Raw genomic sequence first — 27,560 nt, 5'->3', positions numbered from 1 at the left:
TAAGTGTGATGTGGAAACTTAACCTGCCAGTACACATACTGAGAATAGACTTTTCAGTGAAGTTGCATCTGAAAGGAACAATATTTGCATATTCATAGACTCTGGATATGGTAATTAGGTAATAGGTGAAAGGACTACATTAGATGCAACTTTAAAAAAAATCTCTTTATTGAATAAGCATATTAGACAAATTATGGTTCAAGCAGACCACATGTCAGTACAGAGGTGATCTTTAAATTGATTTTCAAACTGATGACTTTGCAAATTAAAACTTTAGATAGCCTATGTAATGCATCACAGTGTATAGTTGTTGCCCTTATTTTCATGTCAAAGTCACATTATTGGTAATGGTAATGCAGGTATGAGGGGGAATGTTCAGGGGGAATTGATCATGTTCCCTGCTAGTGTCTTCAAGGATGCTTCACCATCCACCCTCTGACTCTCTGAGGCACAACCTGCAGTGCACACATGCACACACCGCTATGTTGACTAGACAGAGTTACAATAACCCCAGCAAGTGTGTTGTTGTACTCACCTATTTGCAACAACAGCTTTGTGGGAGTCTTGTGCACTGCGAAGTCCTCTTCAACCTGCTACAGGTTCAACTTCTCTACTCATGCATTCCCAATCAAAAGTCAACTCCACCAGTCCACTCAGCCTCTCTGACCCACTATAACCAGTCCACTCAGCCTCTCTGACCCACTATAACCTATAACAGTGCTCCTCAAAGCAAACATGTTGAGCTGAAAGTTGTGCAGAAGTCAAAACCGTGACAGAAATGATCGTCCTCACGATCGACAGAAAGGTGAACAGACACACCATAAGCTGCTGATTTGTCTCATTTACTTTCAATAACAATGAACAACTTTGTTACAGTAAGTACATGTAATTCGTTGCTTCCACCCATAGACTGTATATAATTACTTCCACCCCTGATTATAAACAAGGGGGTAAGCTTCGCTTCAGAGCTCGAACCTCCTATGGCGCCATTTTGATGCTACAAAGCGATCACCCCCCGTTAGCATTCCATTGACTGCCATTCATTTTGACGTCACTTTGACAGCGAATAACTTTACATTTGAAGCGTTTAAAGACTTTATTTGTCCATTGTTTATTTCTATAGAAACACGACAATGTATAAAAGGCTCCATTACCTTGTACCTCACGTTATGGCTCCGTAGTAGACGCTTTTGTAAAAATAGGCTAACGATTGTTTCATAACCACGCGACTTAACTGTCGTATAGTAGAGGAATTACCGTATAGTACAGGAGAAGCTCGCAGGCAGTTTCGACTCACATTAGCTGTTTAAGTTTAATTACTAATGTTAACTAGCATTTTAGTTAGCAGTAATTAGCCTGTGTCCATGTTATCTCCTTACATATACCTACGCTCTCCGTCTCTGCAAGATTGGGAATGATTGAGATTTCTCTTGGCACAGCTACCAGAAGACTTACAACTTTCAGACAGGTTGCTCACGTCACATTTACATCGTCTCTCTCAGTTGGAGGCTGCGCAGTAACGCTCAGCGCTCACCGGAAAAGTGCTTCTAATATCCTTCACTGGTCTCCTTATATACTGTCTATGATTATAAGTCAAATTACCTTTTGTCTGTTCCTGTTTGTCTGTTTGTTTTGTTTTTTAATGATGACACAGCTTTCTTAAATGCACCACAAAAATAAATTGTTCTTTGTGGTGCATTACATAACTCAAGCAAGACTGCAAATAGATTTTCATGGCATTGCAATGGCAGCCTGGAATGTAGCATATCAACCTAAATAAATATTAATTGTTGTTAGAGGGCTAAAACATGCAAAAGTCTGAGTGGTGCTTCTTTGTTCCCTCACACAGACTCCTCTTGCCTATCAGCATCATTTATCATCAGTAGCAGAATGGGCATTATGCTGAACTAGATTTCACACAACGCTCCTTTTCTTGCCTTGAGCTGTGAATCCCTCTGAAGGGACTGTCATCTCAATTTTTCTCCTATTTATTGTAACCTCTGTCAGTTCAAGAATAATAAAAAAGCAGCGACAGAACAATACTTACTTCTTACACTTTTTTATACCTAACAGAAGAAAAAAAACGTTTTTTTTCTTGTGTCAGTGATTTTTTAATTAAGGTGAATAAGACAGGACACAACTCAAATGTTTGCTTATGCAATTGCTGTTAATATATGTGAGCTGATATATAGTATTTGTAATTAAACTCTTCATAGAGGGTTGTCCTTGTTGGATTCCGGGAGAGGAACACAATTTCCTCTGCCACAGCGACAACCCGACACAAACTGTGTGCGTCAGTGCACCATGGAGAGAGCAGCTGTGGTGTCGGGCCGAAGGAGTCCCTCAGTACCAGAATGCAACATCTCCACCTCCACCTTGGCCTTTGACCAGCACTTCACCACAACTGCCAAAGGAATACTCCTCCTGGCTGAGATAGTAAGTGTGAATATGGATTTTAAGATGTTCAGTGTTTGAAGACTGTATCATTAGAAAATGCTCAGCAGTTCTGAAAATGTCACAATCGCAACAGATCATATGAGAATAACTTGGAACAACTGATTATATATTGAATAGTCATTGTCAGGAAGTGGCAATAAGTTTGATGTTTATGAGAGACATTATAAGAGAGAACAAAAGTATGTCTTTCTCTCTCTCTCTCTCTCTCTCTCTCTCTCTCTCTCTCTCTCACACACACACACACACACACACACACACACACACACACACACACACACACACACACACACACACAAATAGATGCATTAATTACTTTCCTTTTCTATAAAATGGGTCTAAAATTCACGAGAGTAATAATAGCATAAATGGGTTTTTGTTGTATTCCCTTGACTGTATTTAATAGAGTTACAGAAAAACTATAAAACCGTAGAACAATGTTTCTAAGAAAATAGGAAGTTAACCCAAAACATACCAAGCAAATCAATTCTTCCTCCTTCCCTTCCCTTCCCTTATTGTGTCTCTTCCTTTCCAAATCAGCTGAGGGAAAGAGTCAGGACAGCCTTTCTGTAAATATAGTCTGGCTGGCTTCCATGCAGAGGCTGCAAATGACTACAAGTCATAAAAGTTAAAATATAATTGCAGACACACTTTAAAGCTGTTTATTCAGGGAATTATAGAAACTTATTCTGGCATCATACAATCTATTATAGTATAACTTCAAATCATTAGATACTGATGAAACAAAAACAAACATTCAATGACATTCTGAAAATACATTTACACTGCAAATTCTGGCTTTTGGGTGAAATGAATGTGACAGGTGCACTAAAACATGTAGGATTGTGATGTAAAATTGATATTATAAAAGATTTTATTTGAAAAGTAACTAACCCTCATTAGTTATGTTTCACACCAGAAAATGTTTACTTCCTGTGAAGCCAAACATCCAACAGGAAGATTTCTTTCTCCAGGAGAGCTTATGAGACAGGAAGGGTGGGTTTAGAAAAGTGTTGGCAGGAATGAGATTTAGTTACTCACCACAACATTTTGAGTGAGTATGGGGCATGTTGGGTGTTTGGAATTTAGAATTGACTCACGGAACAACAAATGAATGGCACAGTAGGCTTTTATATAGAAAAGAGCCTTGAAATACTACTTTTTGGTAAGTTTGATTTATATATATATATATATATGATATATATATCACTCATAACTGTGGAGAGATTTCTCCTGGAAAAATTGTATTAGATTTTTTATAACACCAAAGCAAAAGTCTAGGCAGACAGGACTACTACCTACATGTTGGAGAGGATGTGGACACAGTATGGCGGATCATACACACATATTTTGGTGCTGCCCCACTCTTAAACCTTCTGGGGAGGAGTGGAAAACATATTTAGAGAAGTCTTGCAGTATATTTTTAATTTGACTTGTTTATCATTCTACCTGGGTAATATGGACACTGAATTACCAAAGAAAGACAGATAGATCCTAAAAATCTTTATGGCTACGAGCAAAAAAGCCATAACAAGAAGATGGCTCAACACAGAACCTCCCACGGTTGACCAGTGGAGAGTCATAATTAAAGATATCCAAACTATGGAGCTACTGACTTTTCACCTCAGATTACAAAGGGACAAATGTGATGCCCTCTGGGAAAAATGGAACGCCTATATTATAAGAAGGGGTGATAGCCTGCCTTAATGCCTTGTATATTTTGGTTAAGGAGAGCAATGGCCATATCGTTGTAATCAATGGCGACCTACTCGCATCTCTCATGTTTCGTTCTTGTGAATGTATGCAAGCGTATGTGTGCAATTATGTACATGAGTATGTTTCAACTTTTTGGACATATGGTAGTAAGTGAAGACGTTCATGTATGTGTTCAGGTGCGCAGGCATATGTGTGCATTTCTTCTGTTTTTGTTCCCATTCTTTGTACAAAAACTTGAAAAATAAAGTATAAAAAAATTAAATAAATGCTACATTTTATGTCCCATATCCATCTCGTTTTCATGGCTTCAAAAGATGCATCTTGTGAAATAAATGAGGGGTTTGAAGCTTTGACCTATATGTATTATGTCAGTAGAAAGAAGATGATGAGATGAATATTTCTCTCCTCTCCTCTCCTGTAGGTATTGGGTATGTTGGTGTGGATTCTGGTAGGGGGTACAGACTATTTTCATCTGTCCGCTCTCTGCTGGGTGATGTTTGTTGCCATCTTGTGCTGGGTTCTGACAGTTTTCCTGTTTTTAATCTACCTCACTGGGACCCACAACAGGATACCACAGGTTCCCTGGACTACACTGGTAACACACACACAAACACACACACAGCTTTGTCTCAATTATTGGTTTCCTCTATTTATCTGTTTGTGTCTTCTTCCTTCTAGTCGCTGTGTTTGAACTGTAGTGCTGCAGCTGTGTATCTGGTGACATCAGTAGTAGACGCTCTCTCAGTCAACCAGGCCATTAGGGGGCGACATAACTACAACTGCTGGGCAGCATCTGCAGTAAGAACGCTCCTTTCAATTTGATCTGTTACAGTATAGTATATGTATGTCAAAAACATCACTGAACATCACTTTGTATCCACATTACACACACAAGACAAAAACAGCCCAGCGTCAGAAAAAACAACTGAAGTGTAAGCTGCTTCTGTGAGTTTTAAACAAAGAAATTGAGGAATATATAACAAACACATGTGCAGTGTAATCTAGGATTTGGTATTGTTCTCGGTATTGTTTTGTGGGAATAATGACCCGAGAAGTCCACATTCTACAAATATTTACAAATACACATAGCTGATTCTCATATTTTTAAACTGAATACACTTAAACTTGTAGAGGTACACACAGGATACATTTGTCTTTTATAAAAACTTACCAATGAAGCAGCAGAGGCCAATATATCCTAACTTTCAGTTTCTAGTAATGGTGTATCTCCAAAACCACTGGATACTACATTTTCCATAATGCAACTGAATAGCATCTTTAATAGATGATTTCACTGACTATCACATCATCAGACTTATCTTTCAAATGTGGACAGCTCCCCTTAGAAAACATTATGAGACTGTTTTACAGGCTGAGCAGTACTCCTCGTGACATTGATCAGTGGAAAATACTTTTAGCATTTAAAATTTGCAAATTTTCATAGTATTTGGCCACCAGAACTACATTCCTGGTAGCGTGGAGAGAAAACGATCTTAATCATTTAGCATAAAAATCTCAAATACGATTTCACAGATAAAAGAATGAAGAAGATGTGCAAATCCAAACTTACCAACTTGTTTTTCACTGATCCAACTTTTTTCTCTCCTGGTATTGACTTTGATTCATCAAGTCAGGGTATCTGTTGACACCATACGATCAGTGCTCTCTTTTCCCCAAGTTTGAAATATGTATACCTCATGGTGTGGAACTCACTGAAATCCCTTATATGCATCGTAACATAAGGCCAGGGATTGCTGTGGGACTATAAACTGAGTCTATGGCATGTTGTGATGGAATTAATGTTACTGACAGCAACAATACTAAATTGATGATATTGACACATTAACACTTAAAAATACAATAAACCAATTAAATAAAGTAATGAAGTACAGCAACTATAAATGGGAAAGCTTTACACATAGAACCCAAGATGTCTTATATTAACTAATATTATGTGGACACTAACATTTCAGTAGTTCAGTAACTTGGCGTGAGTAGATAATGAATGATTTTTTTCAGTTTTGAGTGAATTATGCTTTTTAGTCAACTCCTCTTTGTCTCCCTGTCCCTCTCTATTTTCCCATAACTTTTCTCCACCTTTCACGCTTCTCAGTTCTTTGCATTTCTGACCACACTGTGCTATGCAGGAAGCAGTTACCTGAGCTACTGGGCCTGGAAAACCACACAAGAACAATAGTCTCATTACTTGCTGTTTGAAGACAACAATGTTCAGACTTTCTCTGAGGAACGGGCGTGATGGAGATCTAACTTCAGAGCAGGACAAGGCTAGAGTCAAATTTAAACTTGTAAGGAAACTGTTAATATGATCATGAATGAATACCTTTGTTGCATTTCACTTGTCTAGCAGGAACACATAAAATAGAGGGGAATATGCTCTCAAGCTTTTGTGGAGTCTGTAAATAAACCATAGTAACGTTGCAATTGGTGAGGACACAAGTCAGTCCACAAAACAGTGAAATCTGAGTTAAAATGTACAGGCAAAAAATATTTTCAGCATGTTTGAGGTTGCATGTACTGTAGCGTCACACACATGAATGAGCAGTCAGCTGTCTACAGTCCTGCACCCAGTAACTTTTTGTTTCATGTAAATCTAAATGAAGTTGGTCCCTGAAGTTGGTCACACAAATAAGAACGAAAGTTGTTATTTAATTTTGCATAATAGCCACAAGGTCTTGAGAAAAAAAAAAAAGTCAAACTCGTACCTTGTCGCAGAAACAGTATTTAATATGGTTCAGATTGAACATTTTTACAACCATTAAAATTATGCAGAAATAAAAATCACATTGCCATTTGCACATTCTGTTGTTATCCCTAGAATAGTCTCGCATTGCCAGACCTTCCTCCACAGCGCTGCGGAGGAGGGTCTGGCTAGTCCACACAGCATTCCCGGATGGGAGAAAAACGTGTTCTGGTTTATTGGAATTTCTTTAAACCAATCACAATCGTCCTGGGCGGCGCTAAGCACTGGACGGAACCACAGCGCCTCTGCAAAATAGACTCGTGAAGGAACTTGTTTTGGTGGAACGTGTACATTCAAAAGTTGTGCAACAGAAAACTCAGATTGGACAGATAGTCTAGCTAGCTGTCTGGATTTACCCTGCAGAGATCTGAGGAGCAGTTAACCATAGTCCTCAGAAATCCACCGGAGTTTAAAATTCCAACACAAAGAAAGCGGAAGGTAACGGACATCCGGCCGAAAAGAGGGACATCCAGCAAAATTTCCGGCAGCACCGGAGCAATCCGGGAGGAGGAACGTCGTGGATATAGACTATACACTACCTTAGAGTTCAGGGCCTTTGAGTTATTTATTTTAAGGTACTACATAACTTAAAAGATTAAAAAAAATGAACACTTACCTTTGCCACAAAATATCGATTGATAATTGGAAATAAAAGTGAACAACAAAGTGGAAGTCAGACTACTTGATTCATAAATAGCTCTTTATCTTTGATAATGTATCACAGGCTTTGCCCCAACATGAACCTGCGTCCACATAATCATTGGAAAACTCAGCTGGTTCAGCACCTTGAACAGCATTAATAATGCTGCAACTTCATTGGCTGTCACTGAATCCCACCAAAACGCGACTGGCCTACAACCAAGTTACTTTTATTTTGTTTGTTTATTAATTTTGCATGATAGCCAAAAAAGTCACGAAAGGAAAAAAGTCACACCCATAACTAATATGAAATACAAAAGAGGATGTTGCATGCAACAGAATTTATTATGGCTCAGATTGAACATTTCTACAACCATTATCACAAAATCAAATCAAATTGTCATTTGCATTTGTATAATCTTGTAATACGTACAGTTACTATTCCTCAAAAACATGTAGATGCATTAGTGCAATAAGTCACTGCTTTGTTTCCTTCAATGCTGCAGATGTGCAAAATGCTTTTTATTAAAGCCCCTTCATTTGATACATGAACAAGTAATGTCTATCTAGTACATGTTAAATCACGTGTGTTAATTTAATCATTTCTTAATGAAAATATTTATGTCGATCATTATCAGTTCACGATTATTTATCACTATTCTATGATTAATCTGTTACTCAGTTGTTCATCATTGTATGTCAGAGCTGTTGCCTTGAAACACTCCCCAGTGAGCCGCCAGTGAAGTAATCCCTGCACCATTGAAGTGGCCACTCAGCAGTCTGAGCTCTTCATCCGAGTAGGTGGGGTACAAGTTGAAGGAGTTCTGTAAAACAGCATCAAAAGTTACTTTTTACTACATTTTTATGACAGCTTTAATTACTTTATACGTTTTTACACACAAAACATATGAAGAGCTTCAAAAATAAGTTTTTTTTTTAATCAAACAGTCCATTTTAATAAAGATTAACGCACCCAACAGTTTAAACGAGTACAGCAGAAGCGATTAGTCGATTATTCAATTAGTCGATTGACAGAAAATCACTGTGTGTCTATTTGTGTCGTAAAACATGACCCCAGTCAAACGTTTAGAAAATAGCATTTTATTCCTCTGATTCACTGCTTTATCGGCGCTGCTTCTCTTCATTCATTCTTTAGCTTGCTCTACCACCGCTTCTCTCTCTCTCTCTTTCTCCCTCTCTCTCTCCCAATTTCAATTTGCTTTATTGGCATGACATAATCAATCCATCGCTCCATATTATGCCTTTAAATGAATGCATGAGTAAATCTAATGATATATAATGGTATAACAGTCACAGGGGACACTGAATAATTGTCACAAAAAGAAAATGAAAAAGGTAATTACCGTTAATGGCTGGCCAACCATCAGAAAACGCCCTCTGGAGGTCACAAACGTCAGCTGATAGATGTAGTAGCTGTGGAATTTGCCGGAGACCTGAAACATGACAAGGTGAGCACATTAACACAGTTGGTACATGTGGTTGGTTCTCGATGAGTAAACATAGCATGTGTATTTTATATAATGATAGATGAATATCTATATCAGACTAATAATTTAGTATCAATGAAATCTCTCCATCAAACAGATCCAGCTCTTGCGCAATTCCATCTTCGAGACCAAACCTTTCAGCCCAAATGAAACCGAAGCGCAGCTGGATACTGCAAGGACAGACACAGGAGAGAGAGAACAAATATGAGGGCACTTAATGAGACGATTGATCAGGTAGAAAACATAATGTACAGTCATAATGCACAGTAGCTGGAAATTGTAATAATAACTGCAAGAAGAAGTAGACAATGAAGCAAATGCATAGAAATATTGGGCTTTGAAGGGTAGCTGAACCTCTTGGTGCCCTCCCCAGCTTTATTATACTTCTAATGGACCTTCCCTTGGACCTAAAAAAAACAAAACACCGTTCCAAATAATAACTGAAAATAATATAACAGCATTTAATAGGTATAGCTCATTTAATCAGATACATTTCACAGTATCTCCCAAATTACACATAAGATAAAATAGCTAACAACAGTTTATTTGTCAAATGTTCCAGCCACCCTGTTTTTGAACAAGGAGCTACTAATTGAACAGTTATTACCACTGTCAGTGACTAAATGCACTGGTTACAGGCTCTGTGCAGCTCAAGGGCCGGCCGAGATCAAATATAAATCTGGAATAATTACACGTCTGCTCTTCCAAAACACTTCAGACCACCCTCCCTTCAGACAAAATACTGACCCACAGATGTAAGCGCCGCTTCTCTCCCAGATCTTGATGGCTGTGATCCTTTGGTCTCCTCCTCCTGTGACGAAGGCAGTGCCAGAACCAGGTCCAACATCAGGAGAGAAGGACCTGTGACTCGTCGGAGCTGGAGAGGTCAAACCAAGTTATTATGTGATGATGAACAAGAGGAAGCTACTGTGTATTGAGTCAACTTGACCTAACCATTTAGAAGCTACAGTACATGTTTGTGTTAAAAATGTGCAATTGGTATAAAAAGGACTAAACAGATGGATTCAAATCTTACCAGCCAGGCAGCTGGCGCAGAACACAGCAAAGAACAGGAGGCAAAACATTGTGGCGTGTGAAGGGGTTCAGAGCACAACGCTGGAATCAGAACCCCATTCATCAAACATCAGCATCATCAACATCATCAAATAATTATTAACATACCTTTAGACACAAAACCAATCTGGCATTTGTTTTTAAATCCTCTGAACACCCACACAGGTGTTTTCAGTTATATTGGCTAAATAGACCTTGACTCAGGTTGAAGGAGGGACAGAACTTTGATCAGAATTCATTAGCTCACAAATCTTCATCTACCAAATTTCTTTCTAAGCACTATCTACAATAGATCTTAAGTACATGACCTAAAGTCAGTGCAAATGATTATAAAAATCAGTAGAATTTAAACAACTAGTAGCTGTAACCACAGTAAGACACTAATAAAATGGTAAAAGAGAATTAAGACCCACGTAGTTAAAACCAGCCGATGCAGCTGTTCAAACTCACACACAGGTGCATATTGCTGTTCAGTTATTAGTTATTATTTAAAGTTGTTTTTTTTTATAATTATTCATGTGACATTATTACTGTTATATTGCTGAATGAAAACTGCTGTTTATAATGTTGTTAGAAGTTTGATTAATATATTATGGCAGTTGTTGAGATAATTAGAAAAGGCTGATAACATTTCAAATGTGTTTTAAATGAAGTCTGTTACTAAGGGCAATACATACATGTACAATGCTGCACATGTGTGTTTCTATAGCGGACCAATGCACCTTGAATTATTTTAGTTGATTCATTTGTTTTTATTTTTTAACAATAATAATAATTCTATTGCCTGTGATTGATACTTGATGTAGCCTGTTGAACTGAGAGCCACGTAGGACACAAGAACTTTCTTTCTTTCTTTGTTTTTATTTGTAAACGGTAATATTTGAGTGACACATTTTTTGTTATTAATTTGAGTGTTTGTCAAACCAGGAATTAATTAGCAAATAATGGAACTGATTAAGTTTAAACGTCCTCTGATTGAACTAATCGCTCTGAGATGAAGAAATGATGCCCTGAACATGAGTGGAAAGTTCTACAGCGCATTGTTTGAACTGGTTCTACTGGAATAGCATTTCTTACACGTAGCTTAAGTCACACACTTCTCAACAACAAAACTTCCTGCTTTTGGACTTTACCAATCAATAAAAAGACAATGCTACCACTACTACTACTATTAGTAATAATAATAATAAGAAAACAAATTCATAAACAACAATCAAGGCAGTAGTTAGTTGTTGTAGCTGAGTGTAAAAATGATGTTGCACATTACCATTTAAGGCAGTTTTTCCAAGATAAGATAAGACATTTCTTGGCCTGTGATACTTGATACTTGATGTAGCCTGTTGAACTGAGAGCCACGTAGGACACAATAACTTTCTTTCTTTCTTTTATTTGTAAACGGTAATATTTGAGTGCAATTTGACAAACAAAACTAATAAAAGCAAAAGTAGATTGAGGCCGAGACTGAAAAGTGGCTGATGGTACATTTGGTAAAATATCATGTTTTTGATTTAAAATTCAAAACTCTGTGTGGGTGACTACAAAACCTAATGGTGAAGAGCATTGATGTGAAAGATGTGTTGTCAAAACACCTCCATTTAGTCCATTTAGTAGCTGTTCTTAAGCTTTCAAAATCTTTATCTGCATGCTTCAAGGTCAGGAAAGACTTCAACATTCAACTTTATGTCAACATGAATGAGAAGTCCTTAAAGTGTTCAGAAGTAATTGGATCTTGAACATTTACATTTCCATGACATCTGGGTAAACGTTATCTGCTAATAAAGATTGTTTTCAAAAGATCCAGAACAGCTACTTACAATGGACCTTGAGATGAAACTGACTTGCCATCTACTTTTCCCAGGTCAGGAATGAACTTTGAACTCTATTTCAGTCACCCAAACTGTATGAAAAATAATGTTACACGGGTTTAAGAGGCACATACACACTTATGTAACAGCTATACTCATTTGAAATTGCATAATGAGGTAGTAAATTATGAGACACAGATAATATTAAAGAGAGATGGAGTTTACAAACTGGTTTATGACAGTGAACCACAAATGCAATAGACTATGTAAGATTTTATACTAAAATGTGACCGTAATTGACCGGTCTGGCCCTAAAAAAGGCCAGACTTAATCTGACTCCAATTTTATGGTCACTTCACTCTGGATGGTGTTCGTTTACTGGTAGATCAGAGAAATAAGACTCAGGATTCGTCCAGTTAAAGTTAATAACAAGCTTTAGTGAAAAATTATATTGCAAAATACAAGAGTGTATGCATACAGATCAGATACTATACAGGTCTACCTTTCACCTATTGGTCAGTCAAAGATTTCCCCAGCATCTGATGCCCTAACTTAAAATGCTCTCTTATTTATCCAGTTCCATCCCAAACTCTGGTGGTGCTGTCATCAGTTGGATACAGTCCAGATCTTCTGGCTCCAGCCGGCTCCTAAGATTCTGTAACACACTGTATGAAAAATGACCTTGACTTTTCCCACTCAGCTCAACGGAGACAAGTCCCTATTGTTGGATTTGAACACCTGTGTGCTTTAATCTATTGCAAACTTTAAGGAGTTTTCATGAGAGCCAGGTCATTTCCATACTTTGTGTCACAAATCCCGCGTTTGCAAAACGTTGACCATTGTTGCCTCGCTCCCTCCCCCGATCAGAGAAGATCTTTCTCACACTCCTTTTATAATGTCTAATCACTGTAAAACTAAATGGCCTCTCATAACCCAGGGTGCATAAAAAGGCAACAAGGTCAGCACCATAAACTCTAAAACCTCTTCTTAACTCTTTTCACTAAATATATTCCAACAATCCCTCTTTATGCACCGCACACGCAGTGCATACCATAATGAATGTATAACAGTAAAAATTTTGGAAAGTTTCACATCCCCCTTTTTATACAGCAAACGCTGTGTAACATAAAAACTACCTAATCTCTAACTACCTAAACACAGTTTTAAGGTGATTAACATTAGAGAAATGAATTATGATATTGGTAATAAAATAGCAGTGCGGTGTGGTGCGTGTAGCCTATATGTAGAATTTAGCTGCTAGTGTAAGCTGCAGAATACATTGTTGTCTATGACTATACTTGGTGGTTACATTTATTTTTTGTGTAAATCTCTAAACTTAATGGAACAGCAAAAACTTCAACACAACATCTACTTCTATAAACATTGTAAAATCACACTTCAAATATATGTCTTGCTTAAGGCTATACTAACTACAAAACTACTAAAATTAGACTTATGTTTTAGCTTTTTAGTTACATTAATTCAAATCAAAAGGCCTATTGGGGCCACGCGCAAAACTGTGAAACAAAGTAGGATCAGGAAAGAGGATAGAAAAACAGTTGGAGATAGGATGGATGGGAATTGGAGAGGGGGGCACTGGGTGGTGACAGGATGAATTTGGACCCAGTGAACTAAACTCCTTCCTCCTCTGAGGGAGTATCAATCTCGTAAAAATTGTTCACATCACTAGATGGATGGTAACTTGGAAGAGGGGCTTCTTGGGTGGCTACCATTTGGTAGAGTGGGGGAGCACCCTCTTTTGATAAGGCCGTGGTTATTAATCTATTGATTAGAGTTCTATAATAGGGAATGGCACAGCACTCGCAGCAGATGAGGATACCAATAAACACAGCTATGGAAATCAATATTGACATTATCATGTCTTTTCATCTTTTAAACATTCCATGCATCCAATTGGCTACAGGCTCACATTGTACGTAACTTAGGCATTAATACCAACATTAAATATTTAATTTTCCTGCTAATTCTTTCAAGCCATCAGAGAAGTTGTTCTCAGTTGGTTTAGCAATCCCCTTCTCCGCATCCCATGTGTAATTAGCAAAACGCTTTAATACAATTCAAATTTAGTTTACTGCTTCCCACCAGAAAAGAATGACCTAAACGCCCGCGCCAAATTTGATTGCGTGCTTTGAACTCGTCTGGTAGATACGCCTCTGGGTGCATCAAGCTTTATCACACATGCACAATCTGTCATCAAAAGTGCTACTAGGAGTTCCCCTTCCTGCTCAGTACAGGACATGTTCGGGTGCTGCTTGTGGAACATGGAAGATACGTCCTTGAACCGTCCCCACAAGCCACCATACATCAGCTCTACTGGCGCTTTGATTAACAAACCATGAGGCTATGAGGTTACCTATGTCGGTAGTGATGTTAACACCAAGACGAGCTTAGTAGATGCACACTTTTTCCCCGTCCTGTTCTCGAGAAACAGATGTCATTACCTGGAAAAGGTTTAAGCAACAGGTGGTAAGACAGTATTTACTGAAGGAAACAGTAAACTCAATGACTTGTATTTTCCATTTTAGGTGTGAGGTTTAGAGAGTGCATTGCTAAACAGACTAAAGATACATTGCAAACCTGTGACATCATTTTTGTTGTTTAATTTTGAATAGGGTCTTACTGTGGAGCATGCTTATGCAATTGTTCCATAGCTGTTTTATCTTTGCGGGTCAAGTCGGTTGGGATAGGTGACAATTTGATCTTACAAATTAAAGATTGTCTCGGGTTCATTGACTGGAGGTTCTTGTACGCGGATAGCAATTCTCTCACATGGGTCTTTTCCAACTACATCTAAACACACCCAATAGACACCCTGGTCTGCTTTGTTTACATTCCTCACTGTCACTATACTATCCCAACTAGGTGACTGGCCATTTGACGGTTTTCTAACTAAGGTCCATCTGGATGTCTGCTCAGTGTCGGCTTTGTAACCCTCGGAATCTGTGTGAGAGTGTTGGAAAACATGGTCCCAATTGGTACAGTACTCTGTGCTGAGATAGGCTTAATCGGTAGCCCTTCCTCTCGCTTTGCACACAAACTGTTGGCCTGAACATGGGTCCACAGTAAATGACTGCGTTCTGCCCCTAGTTAATGTAATCGAGCGGGTTGCATGGTGACTTTGTTTTATTCGTCAATGGTCATGGGTAGGCTTGGTTGGTATGCTCGGTTGTGTATCAGTGGTCAGATTCAGAGTCAGATTCGTAGCATTGATTTTGGTTATTTTCCTGTTTTTTAGCAGCTGCAGGTCGTGCCATATTATCGGTGGCAGTATAATTAGTGCAGCTAAGAAGAGGAAACACATCGTTCCCCTGAGACCGCACAGTCCCGGAAGTCTAAAAGGATGCCACGGGCCTCCCCCACTTCGGATCAGTGAGACTAGACTCCTCAGCCCGCTCTGTCTCCCCCAGACAACCCAAATACCTTATTACAGTGTGATGAAGGTGAATCCAGGTGGTCCTTTCAGTGATTTCAAAGTGGTAGCAGTAGAGAGTAGGACTTGATATGATTCCACCTAGGGCTGGACCATATGTTTCGCTTTATCTCTTCAAGGAGCACCTATAGCCACCGGGTTCCTGATGTTAAGTCAAACAGAACAAAACAGAATTTTTAGCTATAAAACAAAAAACAAATTTGGTAAAAACAAATTGAAACTTTTGTAAAAACAAATTTAAATTTTTTTAAAATCCAGAAAACAAAATAAAAATCCAAAATATCCAAAATAACACGTTATTTATTAAACACTTTATTTAAATTTGGTATTTGGTATGCTATCACTCTTTTGAGGCATGCAAACTCATGACTCAATAACAAATCAAAATAATGTTTAGTGTTCTTCTTTTTTTTGTTTTTTTTACCTTAAACACCCTCCTTTGTCACAATAGCAAAAGCTGTATAAAATAATAGAAGTTAAATAAATGATGTCGAAAAAAAGAACAAATCCCCAAAGATAAATATTTTGCAAAAATGAACTACATAGTGTAAAAAAATAAAAATAAAAATGTGTCATATAGCGAGTCCTAATAAAACAAAGTCTGTAGTGTAGCGTTATTGACAAACTCAGCAGAGTCGAATAGAACAGCTATTTAAAACGAAAATCTCACAGCTACCTGAAATGGCTTCAATTACAATCTCAACCAATGAACTGAGATGAATCAAACAACAACAACAACAACAAAAAATGTTATCTATTTCAGAGATCTTCAATATGGGGTAAGTGGCCCCTCGGGGGTCCTCAGAGTCAATGCAAGGAGGGGGTCCTGAATTAGATGAAAGTTTTTTTTTGTTTGTTTTTTTAATTAAAGTGTTAACATGAGTCCTGTATATTATTAGCAAATATAAATCCCCACTGCTCATAGGCCTCCAGGGAAGGTAGTGTCTAAAGTAGCCATCCACAGATACAGTAAATCTTAAGGATTCACCACGGCCCATGCATGTTTAGCATTAAAACATGATTTGTAGAACCACAAAAACAATCTTTAGGATATGGTGATAACTTGTTATTCCATGCACTAGATAGGTAAATATCAAGGTGTTAGTACGCCCTACACGTAGGCCCAGTTTAATATGCAAATGCATTCATAATATATATAGCAGGGGGGCAGTGTTCCATCTCCCTTTCAGGGTAAGGAGCTTGAAAAAATGGGCGAAGACAACAGGTGTATTTCATATACGATTTGGGTCGCAACAGAAAGTAATAGTGCTGTCTGGTGTTTATAAAAACCATCACAAATGTACAAATGTACCCTAGAGCTAGTTGTAGTAGAAAGAAAGTAACAAATATAGAAAGCAAGTTAAAAATGTACCACAGTACAGTAGTGCTAAGTGTAAGCAACAGGAGCACAATTCATGTTTGACTGTCAAATGGGAGAGTGTGTGTGTGTGTGTGTGTGTGTGTGTGTGTGTGTGTGTGTGTCCGGGAAGCCCCACCCTGACTGTTCCCAGAGGGTTCACTAAGAAACCACACCCCGTTTGTAGTCGACCTTGAAATTTGAGCCACTGCACTGGGAAGACACCGAGCAGCACACAACATACAATGTAGACCAGGGGTGTCAAAACCCCAGTTCACCAAGGGACACACAAGGGGCCAGACATGTAGATTATCGACATGCTTTTATTTAATCAAAAATTAAATGCCTCGCATAATCTTCTCATACATAGTTGGATAGAAATAAAAAACGTAAAAAAAAAGTAAGCAAAAATGCTGTTAGCCATTATAGAAGAAAGTGGCCAAAAGTTTGAAAAAAAGCAACAAAATACAAAGAAAACGCAACTAAACTTAGGTGTGCCAGAATTTATTGTAAACCAAACGTGATATGCGGGTCGGATAAAAATCTATTTGGCCAGCTGGCCTTGAGTTTGACACACGTGCCCCAACCTAAAAATGAACAAAAATAATAATAAAAGCAAGCTAAACCCTCAGCTAGGTTATGATAATATCCATGTACGAGACAGCCGTTGTGTCTCGGAACTTAAAACCCTCTTTTCCAGACCTAAGCACAACTCAGAGCAATAAGCAACAAGGAAAAGAGAACGAAATGAAATAGACATTGTGAGGCGCAGGTATATATGAGATATCAGTTTCAAAACTAAGCAAACCTCAACACAGCTGAGACAGATGGAGGCATGACAGGGGGGAGTCTGAGTGAAACTGTCAGGACTGTGGGGACTGTACAAGACACAGCAACTATATTAGTCACCGTCATGCAGTAGATCATTTATCAACTTGGAACAGTTCTGACAACTCCACAATAATAGGTTTGTGGGGGGGAAACGCTTCGTGTCTGTGTGAGCAATAGCGTCTTCAGAGCGTTTGGTAAAGAAAGGAGGAGTTCCTCCATGCTATGTGAACGCACAGCCAATCCACGTCTGATCTATGACAACAGTGAAGAAAACATTTCACTGTAGTCGATCTTAGGCGACAGAATAAGAAAATGCAGATAGGCAGAGCAGTAGAAGAAGTCAAATCATTTGCGTAAGGATTACTAAAGTAAAAATTGCAAACAATGAGCTGTATGTAATAAAAATAACATGCCCCAAAGGTTGAGGAAAAAATAAACAAAAATAGTAATGCAGAAAAGTGCTTATATTTTCGAAAAAAAAGAAAAATGATCAGAACAAAAAACTAAATTTGAACCTCCAGCAGGCAGTCCATTTATGCTTTGTGTCAAATGACGTCTGGTAATGGGGCCACCATTACCAGAACAGGATTGGCACTCCTAATATTCTTGTCTGCGCAAAGACATGAGGTCAGTAACAACTGTGACAGACAATAGTGATGTGTTGGGACTACATTCTACCTCAGGAGGGTAACCACTTGTGTGGGAAACCAGCTGATCCGTGCATGTGGTCATGTGACCTGTGGCCAATCAGGAAGTGATAAAAAGCTCACCAGGTTCAGTCATTAGTTCCTTACCTCTCACTGAGCGCACTGTGTTGTGTGGATTCTCCTGTTGTGCAGGTACGAAATGTTTGGCTGCGGTAATTTGGCCAGCAATCACAAGTACAGCTTAAGGTTGATTTATGGTTTTGGTCCCACTAGGGTGATAGCCAGGCGCAAGTTCCCGTCCTTCACGGAGTGAACTGGAGCAAATTGACGGTAATGCCTATCAGCTGTTTTAGCCACATGTAGTAGCAATTAATGTTTCGGCTAAAGGTTATCCTTTTGTGTTGATTATGCCACCGCAAGCCATGCGCTACTTTTATAGAATGGTTTTTCAACCTGTAGTTTCTTTTAAGTTAAGTTTCTTTGTATGTTTCTGTTTACCACTGATGTGCTGCTGTGGCTGTAGAGCTCCGGAAAATACTGCTTTGGAAATTCCTGCATTAACTGTGCTATAGGAGTTTGTGTTCTTGCAAAGGTGACCAGTCCAGTCACTGTTTTCTACGGTTATTTTAACATTTTGTTTCTTTTGGTTATTTGCCTTGGTTGATTTTTTTTGTGATTTTTAATTTACAAGTGGTCTGTAGATATATTTTGATGGAAGTTTTGACATAGGTTTCTCACCTCGATTTGTGTATATTCACAGCTTGATCCTGTACAAGGCTGGGTCCGTGTCGACACACTGCCTCCTCGGGGTGAGTCTGCACTGGGTGACACTCTGTTGCGGTGTGTATGTAGTCTCGACGCTGTATATTTTGTAGTGACTTGCATGATATTTTGTAGTGAATTGTGTAGAAATAAGTGTGTAGTGCATGTCCTTGTCAGTGCTGGGCCTTCTGTCTCCCACAGTCGTCTCCCGGAGTGGTGTGCGCGTGCTGACCCGACCTTCCTACTTTGAGGAGAGTAAGACCACATGCATCTGCCATCTAATTTATTTTATTAATCTGTCCTTGCTATTTTAATTGGGATTCTTTTAAACTTTTATAATAAAACCAAACGTATTTTTGTACAATATTTGCCTCCTGTTAATTGTTCCTGTTAGGGGAGAACTAGAGTTGGTCACACGACCCACTATTTAACATAAGTAAGGGTACAAAGGGTTCCTCCTGACCCTCAGTAGGAGGTGGTGTTGTCACGTCTGAAAGGTTTTGTGCTCAGCCACTACTTATATGAAATTAAAAATGCTATATCACAAGCACCATAACCTAGAAACTTTAAGACAACTAATGCTACTTTTGTATACATCACTAATTTAAGATGTCAGTATCAGGATTTTGTAAATGCGTTGATATTCTTGTAATATAAGATGAGATATATTCTACTCGAAAAGACGAATTGGGATTTTCCCTGTGTAAACAACCTATGAAATATGGTTTTATTTGAACTGCCTAACAGTCATACCTATAAGTCCTGCTGACACATTACTTGTGGGGTGTGTATGTGTGTGTGTGTGTGTGTGTATATATATATATATATATATATATATATATATATATATATATATATATATATATATATATATATATATATATATATATATATATATTAAAAAATTCAGCCACAACTATACTGGTAGAGGACATGTGTACACAGAGAAAGCTCTCAATACTATCATTAGTGTAGCATAGACTGTACCATTATCCTGCTTTTCATTGTTTCTCTCGATTCAATGAAAACTGAAATTTACCAAAATATTTTTTTATACCATGTATTTATTTTGAAGTTTTACAATCAAGCCACAACAATACCTTAAAACATAATGACTTATTTTGAAAGTGTCCCCATAGAAAAGAAACACAATGTTTTTATACAATTGTTAAATTAGCTGATCATAATGTAAATTAGTGAGCCACTTGGTAAAGATCATCTGCCAACCCTGACAGCCACACACCTAAAATAGGAACTAACTATGAACTAATTATATTATGCTAACATAAACTTTTATTGGGCTTTTTATGACTAATTTATTAATTACTATTTGAGAAAAGAGTCATCTTCATCTAATGTGAATAAAATAGCCTTGAGCCACCTACTTACTACATTCCTGTCACTATCTGATGTGGCTGTGAGTCAAGGGCAGATCCTAACATGCAGCAGGCAGTGGACCAAACCACAAGGGAGGGGGAACTCAAAATGTTAAGATTTCTAAACTTAAAATCTACCCCTCCCTTTTTCATCTGGCCCAACAGGGACAGAGAAAAAGCATACGAAAGTAAACACGGATAAATACTGTTTTCAGGTAGGAAATCGATTGTGGAAGTCAACCTTTATAACTTTTAATCAAATGTGGGTTTTATGAGTTATTGCAATTTAATTTCACAATTTCCATCAGCTAATGGCATTATGGGAAGGCATATTTTCCATCATTAATAGGAAAACTGTCATTTATATATAGTTCAGAGGAAAGGCAAAAAGTAGGTCAAATATCAATTTGACTTCTGAGTGAAGAGAACAAATCCACTGTGACCACTATTATAAACTTATTTTAATATAATCCTTTGTGTATATGGCATGTGACAATAATGGTATTACTAATTGTTATTTATTTTTATTTTGATTTTAGTCTTACACTTTTGGCTGGGTGGGGGCATGGCGTTTATAAGAAGGATATGTAAGGATAAGGGGGTATGTCATGGACATTTTCCTGCTGCTTTTCTCTGAGGGTGGGGGTTTGGAAGAAAAACTTCAAAAACATATTTGACAAAGAATCCAAACAGAGAAGCACCTCCCTCTCTCCCTCCTCCCTCCCTCTTTCCTTTCTGAGATTAGATTTGTTTCATAATACATTTAACAAACTCGCAGACAGTTCAAACAAACATTAAGAATTCAAAAAAATTATAATTTCAAACCAGAAATGATCTTAAAGGAAACCCAATACAATGACATACAAGTTTTACATTTGATCAGGAGGTAATAGGTATTGTCCATAATTCTATAATTACTGATCAGGGTTTTTCTTTTGCTCTTTTGCTTCTCTCCAGTAGATGCCCTCATTGAGCTTCTGAAGATCAGTTGACTGCATGCACAGCTGTTGGTCCATCATGTTTTGCTGCAGTGGAGTGGTTTACATGATATAAATTTCTCGCACTAAATTCTAATGTGCACGCAGGGTTAGTGACACTTTACATCAGTCAGCAGGGGTTGGTCTCTTCCCATCTGCCAAGGTGGAGCTTGACAGTGCCGTTTAAGCTGCGTTCAATTGTACTTGGAAATTGAGAACTTCCGACAAGGAAAGATGCAAAGAAATAGATGCGTTAATTGGGCTGGGCACCTACATTTCATTACTGCTGACTCACAATGATGGAACAACAGACAGAGAGAGAAGACCAGTCAACTTGAGTCCAAAGAAAAATAAACAAAAAACTAAACTGTGGTCTGTCCTCAGGGTGCCGCCGCTACCCCGCGGAGAGCTTTGGGCATCACCGTCACTTGCCATCCCAGCTGCTCACTCCCTACCTTGGAAGCACCTAGCTTACCTTAATGCCGTTGACATAGAAACAAACCTATGTGCAGCGCCTTAGAGCTCTGGAATATAGAGTTTACTACTGAAAAGATGGGATGGCCCATCTTCTTGAACTTTGCAATGCAAGAATACTTCAGACTAGATCAGCAATGATGTGACCATACTGACAAGCTTCATCGGGCGTACTATACCTCTCATAAACATTTATAAGTTTCAATGAGCACTGCAACCTGAATACATGCCCAGTGTTCGAACTATACCATGGCCTTTGGGGGAGCCCACTTTTTTTTGGGGGGGGGAAATACAAAGATACATAACAGCTACAAGTGTATGCACTATACAGGATTTACCCTATTATACTTTATCGACAGGAATTGATAGGTCAAACTGCAAACGGCCAGCCACAAATAGTCTATAAACAAAGCATTAGGCTGTCTTTGAGATTTCACATGAACAACGGTTAAAGTTACTCAGGCTACCGAAGAATACCATAATTCACTCCATTCCAAATTAGACCCTAAGCGATGCACCCCAAAGCTTCCATCCTTAACAAACCATATGTGTATATATATATATATATATATATATATATATATATATATATATATATATATATATATATATATTATATATATATTGGCTCTTCCAGTCTCTCCACTGCTGGCTGTTCCAATTTAACAGGAGAGAGGAGCAAGAGGGGTTAGGATCGTGACCGGCCTATGACGAGCTGTTACCACCACCATCTTCAGCCAGAGAGGACAATATTTCTTCAGCTTCTTCTTGCGTTGTCACCCGGCGGGAGGTGTGCTAAAAGGGCTTGCAGCAGGTGAATCAGTTGCTATTAACGTCATCGCTACACAATTTCTTAGTAAAAACCAAAATGAATTAAACTGCCTTGTTTCCTTTTTGCCATGGCTATATGATGCTAACTGCAGAATGGATTTCACGCGCCGATTAATGGCCTCCAATGTTTATTTTTTTTCTACGAATCTTTGAGTTAACATGTACTAAACATGAGTTGAATTTGCACCGCAGCTCCACCTTAATGCTTATGACAAGAATAGCATCTATATTTATCTTTATTGAAGTGAATTAGATTTAAATCACCGTCATGCATGAATGAATAATATTTTTACAATTGTACACATAATAATCCACGATGATCACGTTACACAAAACTGAAATTGCATGTCAAAATGACACATTGTCAATATTTTTAGAGACCCCCAAAAATTTCTACAAATCACGTTTTCAGGAGAGACCATGTCTTATTAAGAGTCCGAGCTCCCCCTAGTTCCCCCCGTAGTTCGCACCCTGTACATGCCTCTGCTAACTAAAGCATTGTCTTTGTGTCTATAGTGCAGAAACAGGTCACTGGCACTCACACAACAGCAGAGCTGGCTGATCACTGAAAAACACTGACTTTTACCTTGATGTGTGAAATCAAATTTGGATGAATAAACTTAGGGACATTTTTTTCATCTGTCAGACGGAAAAAATGAGCAAAGATATTACACAATTATAAACTATAACATTTAAAGGATGTAGAGGTATGGGTCCCACCCACACACAGAGACCCAAACAGTGATGATTAATTTACAAAGTAAGTAAAGTACACGTGCGTGTCAAGGTAAAAATGTCATACTAACTTGCATATTGAGGAGGATTGTCAGATTTCCTCTCCTCCTACTCTTTTTCCAAACAAATTACAGAAAAAAATCACCCACCCTATTATGCAGCTGCTACCACCCACAATCCACTTCCTTTCTGTGTTATTATTGTACTGATTGTTTCATCTCTGCTTCATTGGGTGAATAAATCAGACAAAGAGTGTTTCATCTATGCGTTATCTTAAAAGTTATATATTTATGTCAACATATTTATTTATATAACACTGTACACTGACTGTTAATCAGACTTTTTTTCAGGAGAGGACAGTCTCATAAACGATGCTTTGAGCTAAATGAAGCAGAAGTCATTATCATAGCTCACATTCTAGGATATTGATATTTAGCAGGTACTGTTTACCATGTTCACTTTTTTTAGATTAGTTAGCATGCTAAAAGTTGGTAACAAGCACTGAACACAAAGCCAAGCTGAAGCTGATGCAGGCATGCACAGTAGTAAACCAAAGTATTGGACAAATTAATATTTTAAACTGATGGTGGAGCTAGTTAAAAAACGGGTCGTAAAGTTATAACAATTAATCTTCTGGGCGCCACGAGTGTTTGTACAAAACTTCATGGCAATCCATCCAGTTGAGATTGAAATTTTACAGTGGTGGATTGACTGACAAACCATCATCTATAGAGCAAGCATGGCTAAAAATGAGATTACAAGAAGGGCTTCTTGGTAAATTTAGCCCATTGTTAAGATGATCTTTGATCACCATCATAATAAAAACAAGTAATATGGTTTGGCATGGAATCTTAAATCAACGTCAGCTGTGGGTAAACGTTTTTTCTCTTTTGACCGTTTCCAAATTTGGAAACGTGATAACAGGTTCGGATTAAATTCTACAACGGAAGGTACAGCCGGATGCACTTAGAAATTACGCACATTTCCTTAAACCCTCCTTTTACCACTTACACACTCAAATTTCCCTTGAATCAAGGCCCCAGGTACAGAAGAAGTCCCATTGTGGCTTCTTCTTGAACATGTCAAGATGTGCTCTGTTGTGGTCTTGTGTCTCTGTGTTCCACAATGCATCTTGTTCTGAAAGTGGGTCACTGGAAACCTCACTCTCTGAAAAACATCAATGATTAACCCTGGTTGACATAGCAGAGTTGGAGCTATTACACTGCCGTCAGGCCTAAATCTGTCCTTTACTACATGCTGCTATACGTCGTTGCATCAGATGTCACTAAATGGCATTAAAAGTTGAATGTCTCTGGGAACAAAGTGCTAGGTAAGCAGTTTAAGTGGTTGTAAACGGTTGAGAGAGAAGGAAACGAAAAATTAAACATAATTCAGAGAGAAAGAATATCGATGCCATATATGTTGATGTAGGTTAACAATTCTAATGGTATAGGTACTGTATGCTACCACTTTGAATTTTCTTCAAGTGTATTTTCTTGTATGACAGGGTTAGCAGTGCCTTATCTGGTCCAAACCAGTTTTTGTGAGCTCTGAGATTTCTCAGCATGCAGACAAAAAACCCTGAACAAAACATAATTGCATTAATCTGGCTTTGAGCACTAATACTTCCCAGTTGGCATGAGCCAAAAGTCTATGACTATGCACAACTGAAAAGGTATTGAACTGAAGGGAGTGAATAAAATAAAGACACTTTACAGTACTTCATATCAACAAGTGGAATATTGAAGTCAATTTCCACTCCACAACTAAATGCACAATAATGCCTTTGAAAGCAAGGGCCATAGACAATTAACTTAAAACTTAACTTAAAATTAGTTTTTGTTGTTGTTGCAATAATCACATTGAACAATATGTCTACTAATATAATAGTTATAATTACAGGTTTGTACAATACAATTCACATGTAAAACTGATCTTGCAGGACACCCAAGCTGATACACTTTCACCTGTAACCTTTGTGTGAACTCTGCCTTGGCCATGGTTTCTAAATTGATTTTGCAAATGTTTCAGTCCTGTTTTATTGCATTTAGACATGTACACTGTGGACTTGCATGCAATGTGCACCCACACATACTGCATAGCTTGAGTATAAATACTGTACACACTACAGATAAAATCTAAGCAGGCATGCACGCATGCCCGTGCACGCACACACACACACACACACACACACACACACACACACACACACACATACGCATACATTTCGTGACTTAAGCAATAACCCCTTATGGACTTTTGGATAGTCGGAAATCAATGCCTGTAACTGTTATGTAAATCTATACCATTCACTGACACGTCATACACACCATGCACTATATATATACACGCACGCATGCCTGGTGAAATAGAACAAGGGCTCAGAGATATGATCGCTACTTACAATATCAATAGGAACTCCATTACACTAACGTATAACACAATTGCTGTGACTGGTTCTGTGGCTGTCCCTGGTATCCGCCCCGTGATCCACCTCTTTCTCTACCACGTCCGCAGAACTGACCCTGAGGAGGCTGATAAGCATATTGAGCTGGAGGCTCGTAAAGTGGGGGCTGATGTTTTTGGGGAGCCTGCCGCTGAGAGGGAGGTTGCTTCTGAGGCTCCACTAGTGGGGCCTGAATATGTATATTTAGCGCTTTAAGTTTTTGCAGTAACTCATCCTGTTGCTCAGGAGTTTCAGCATTTAAAATGAGTGCGGTCAACATGTCCCAACCTCAAGTGTCTTGAGATAATTCTTGTTATGATTTGATAGTATAAATACATTTTTTATTTTTTGCCAATTCAAGGTATTAAAAAATGATCATGTGTTACAGTTCATGCTGTTATGTTCGTGTGGTGAGCTGCACAGACAAAAAGCCTGCAGTAGGCTCCTCCTCGCTGCTGCAGCAGTCTGTAATCTGATCCACTCACTCACTCGCTAACTGCTGCCTGACAAACTTCTTTCTCTCCAGGCAGCCCACGGTCTTAGATTGTCCCGTAAGCTTTTCAGTCTTCCTATCTCTCTACACCTTACCAAAAACTGTCCTCCTGTTATAGCGATATACACTTTCTACCGCCAAGCAAACTGACTGACTAACCCACAACAGTCGTTTATTTATTTATTTTTTATACAAAGTATATGACAATATAGTCCAGAGTGTTAAAACGCTTACTGAGGAATTCATACCAACCAAAACACCCAAAAATCAGTGAACCATGTCACTGAAGACTCTTGATTAGTGATATCGGTTTATTCGTCAATTAAGGCTATAGAAAACACCTTATTGAAGATATTTAACCGTACATTTAACTAAGGTGTCTTATGGCCGTAAAGGACACCTTTATAGCAGTGTTAAACGTCTACGGTGTCTTATAGTTGTGGGGGACACCTTATATCATAAGTAATTCTCACTATGGTGTTTCAGAGGATTTTAACCTTACACAATGTTACCCGTGTCACAATGATCATTAATGAGAGTCGGGTGTAAGAGTTATAGAAATGACACTCGGCAGCATTCTAAGGTAAGTAGATTATTGTATTCTATTAACAGTCATATAGGTATTATTCTATTATATATAAAAATTTGATGATTCGATCAGTAGTTTACCAATCAGAGTTATCAACCTCTCCCCGGGGTATCTCCTATGATATTATCTACTTAATATGCGCAGTTAACCCCAAACTACAAAACCTCACACGTACACAGAGAACCAGACAAAGACAGCCGAAACAGCTCAACCACAATCAGCACATGTAAAACAATCAGATACCACACAAGCAAAACAGACTATAAAAATGACACAAGAACAAGCAAAACCGACAAACGGCGCCATATATTACACGAAACACCGCAAACAACCATAAACTAACACACTGCCACCAGAAAAGGCGTTAGCACCTGGGTTTAGAGACCGGAGTGCCCAGAGCTCCGTTTATAGTTAATTCGACACTCGTACTAATCAATCGGAGTCCTTACTGCGTGTCCACAAATGTGTTCATGCACTTTGCGGAGAGAAGAAAAAAAGGGAAACTGAATGCTCTTGCACAATGTCTCAAACACCAGGCACAACCGCAATGTCAGCAGTCACAAGAAAAATACAAAGGAAGACAGTACCAATTGGATCAGGAAGCTCGGTCACGGTTCCTGTAATAGCTATTACG

At 38.4% G+C, this 27,560-nt stretch overlaps 2 protein-coding genes and 1 long non-coding RNA gene across 6 annotated transcripts; 2 read left to right on the top strand and 1 right to left on the bottom strand.

Annotated features, from left to right (window-relative positions):
- Positions 1 to 2,281: 2,281 nt before the first annotated feature.
- On the top strand, positions 2,282 to 8,140 carry cmtm8b (CKLF-like MARVEL transmembrane domain containing 8b). The gene is made up of 4 exons (XM_078253480.1): positions 2,282 to 2,436; positions 4,592 to 4,765; positions 4,849 to 4,968; positions 6,284 to 8,140. Exons 1-4 carry the CDS (start codon positions 2,305 to 2,307, stop codon positions 6,365 to 6,367), a joined length of 510 nt encoding a protein of 169 aa, XP_078109606.1. The 5' UTR covers positions 2,282 to 2,304; the 3' UTR covers positions 6,368 to 8,140.
- Positions 8,141 to 8,259: 119 nt separating this feature from the next.
- On the bottom strand, positions 8,260 to 10,163 carry LOC144519036 (zymogen granule membrane protein 16-like). The gene is made up of 5 exons (XM_078251918.1): positions 10,115 to 10,163; positions 9,826 to 9,955; positions 9,161 to 9,248; positions 8,935 to 9,039; positions 8,260 to 8,394 (listed from the first exon to the last, which is right to left on the bottom strand). The coding sequence occupies exons 1-5, from the start codon at positions 10,161 to 10,163 to the stop codon at positions 8,260 to 8,262; spliced, it is 507 nt and encodes a 168-aa protein (XP_078108044.1).
- Positions 10,164 to 18,355: 8,192 nt separating this feature from the next.
- Positions 18,356 to 21,812, top strand: LOC144519943 (uncharacterized). Of its 4 annotated transcripts, none has more exons than XR_013502156.1 (4): positions 18,356 to 18,435; positions 18,517 to 18,573; positions 19,004 to 19,260; positions 21,342 to 21,812. It is a non-coding gene; the product is annotated as an uncharacterized LOC144519943 (long non-coding RNA). The 4 variants fall into 4 exon arrangements; XR_013502155.1 differs by having other exon boundaries at positions 21,339 to 21,812; XR_013502157.1 differs by lacking the exon at positions 21,342 to 21,812 and having other exon boundaries at positions 19,004 to 19,052; positions 19,207 to 19,371.
- Positions 21,813 to 27,560: the final 5,748 nt, after the last annotated feature.

The sequence above is a fragment of the Sander vitreus genome, chromosome 6 (genome assembly GCF_031162955.1).
Source record: "Sander vitreus isolate 19-12246 chromosome 6, sanVit1, whole genome shotgun sequence".
In the NCBI taxonomy this organism is placed as follows: domain Eukaryota; kingdom Metazoa; phylum Chordata; class Actinopteri; order Perciformes; family Percidae; genus Sander; species Sander vitreus.
This window is presented reverse-complemented; position numbering and strand designations above follow the sequence as displayed.

Coding starts and splice junctions, on each gene's coding strand:
- cmtm8b (XM_078253480.1), top strand. CDS start 2,305: ATGGAGAGAGCAGCTGTGGTGTCGGGCCGAAGGAGTCCCTCAGTACCA. Junction 2,437..4,591: donor TACTCCTCCTGGCTGAGATA/GTAAGTGTGAAT, acceptor CCTCTCCTGTAG/GTATTGGGTATGTTGGTGTG. Junction 4,766..4,848: donor AGGTTCCCTGGACTACACTG/GTAACACACACA, acceptor TCTTCCTTCTAG/TCGCTGTGTTTGAACTGTAG.
- LOC144519036 (XM_078251918.1), bottom strand. CDS start 10,163: ATGTTTTGCCTCCTGTTCTTTGCTGTGTTCTGCGCCAGCTGCCTGGCT. Junction 9,956..10,114: donor CTGCGCCAGCTGCCTGGCTG/GTAAGATTTGAA, acceptor TGACCTCTCCAG/CTCCGACGAGTCACAGGTCC. Junction 9,249..9,825: donor AGCGGCGCTTACATCTGTGG/GTCAGTATTTTG, acceptor CTGTCCTTGCAG/TATCCAGCTGCGCTTCGGTT.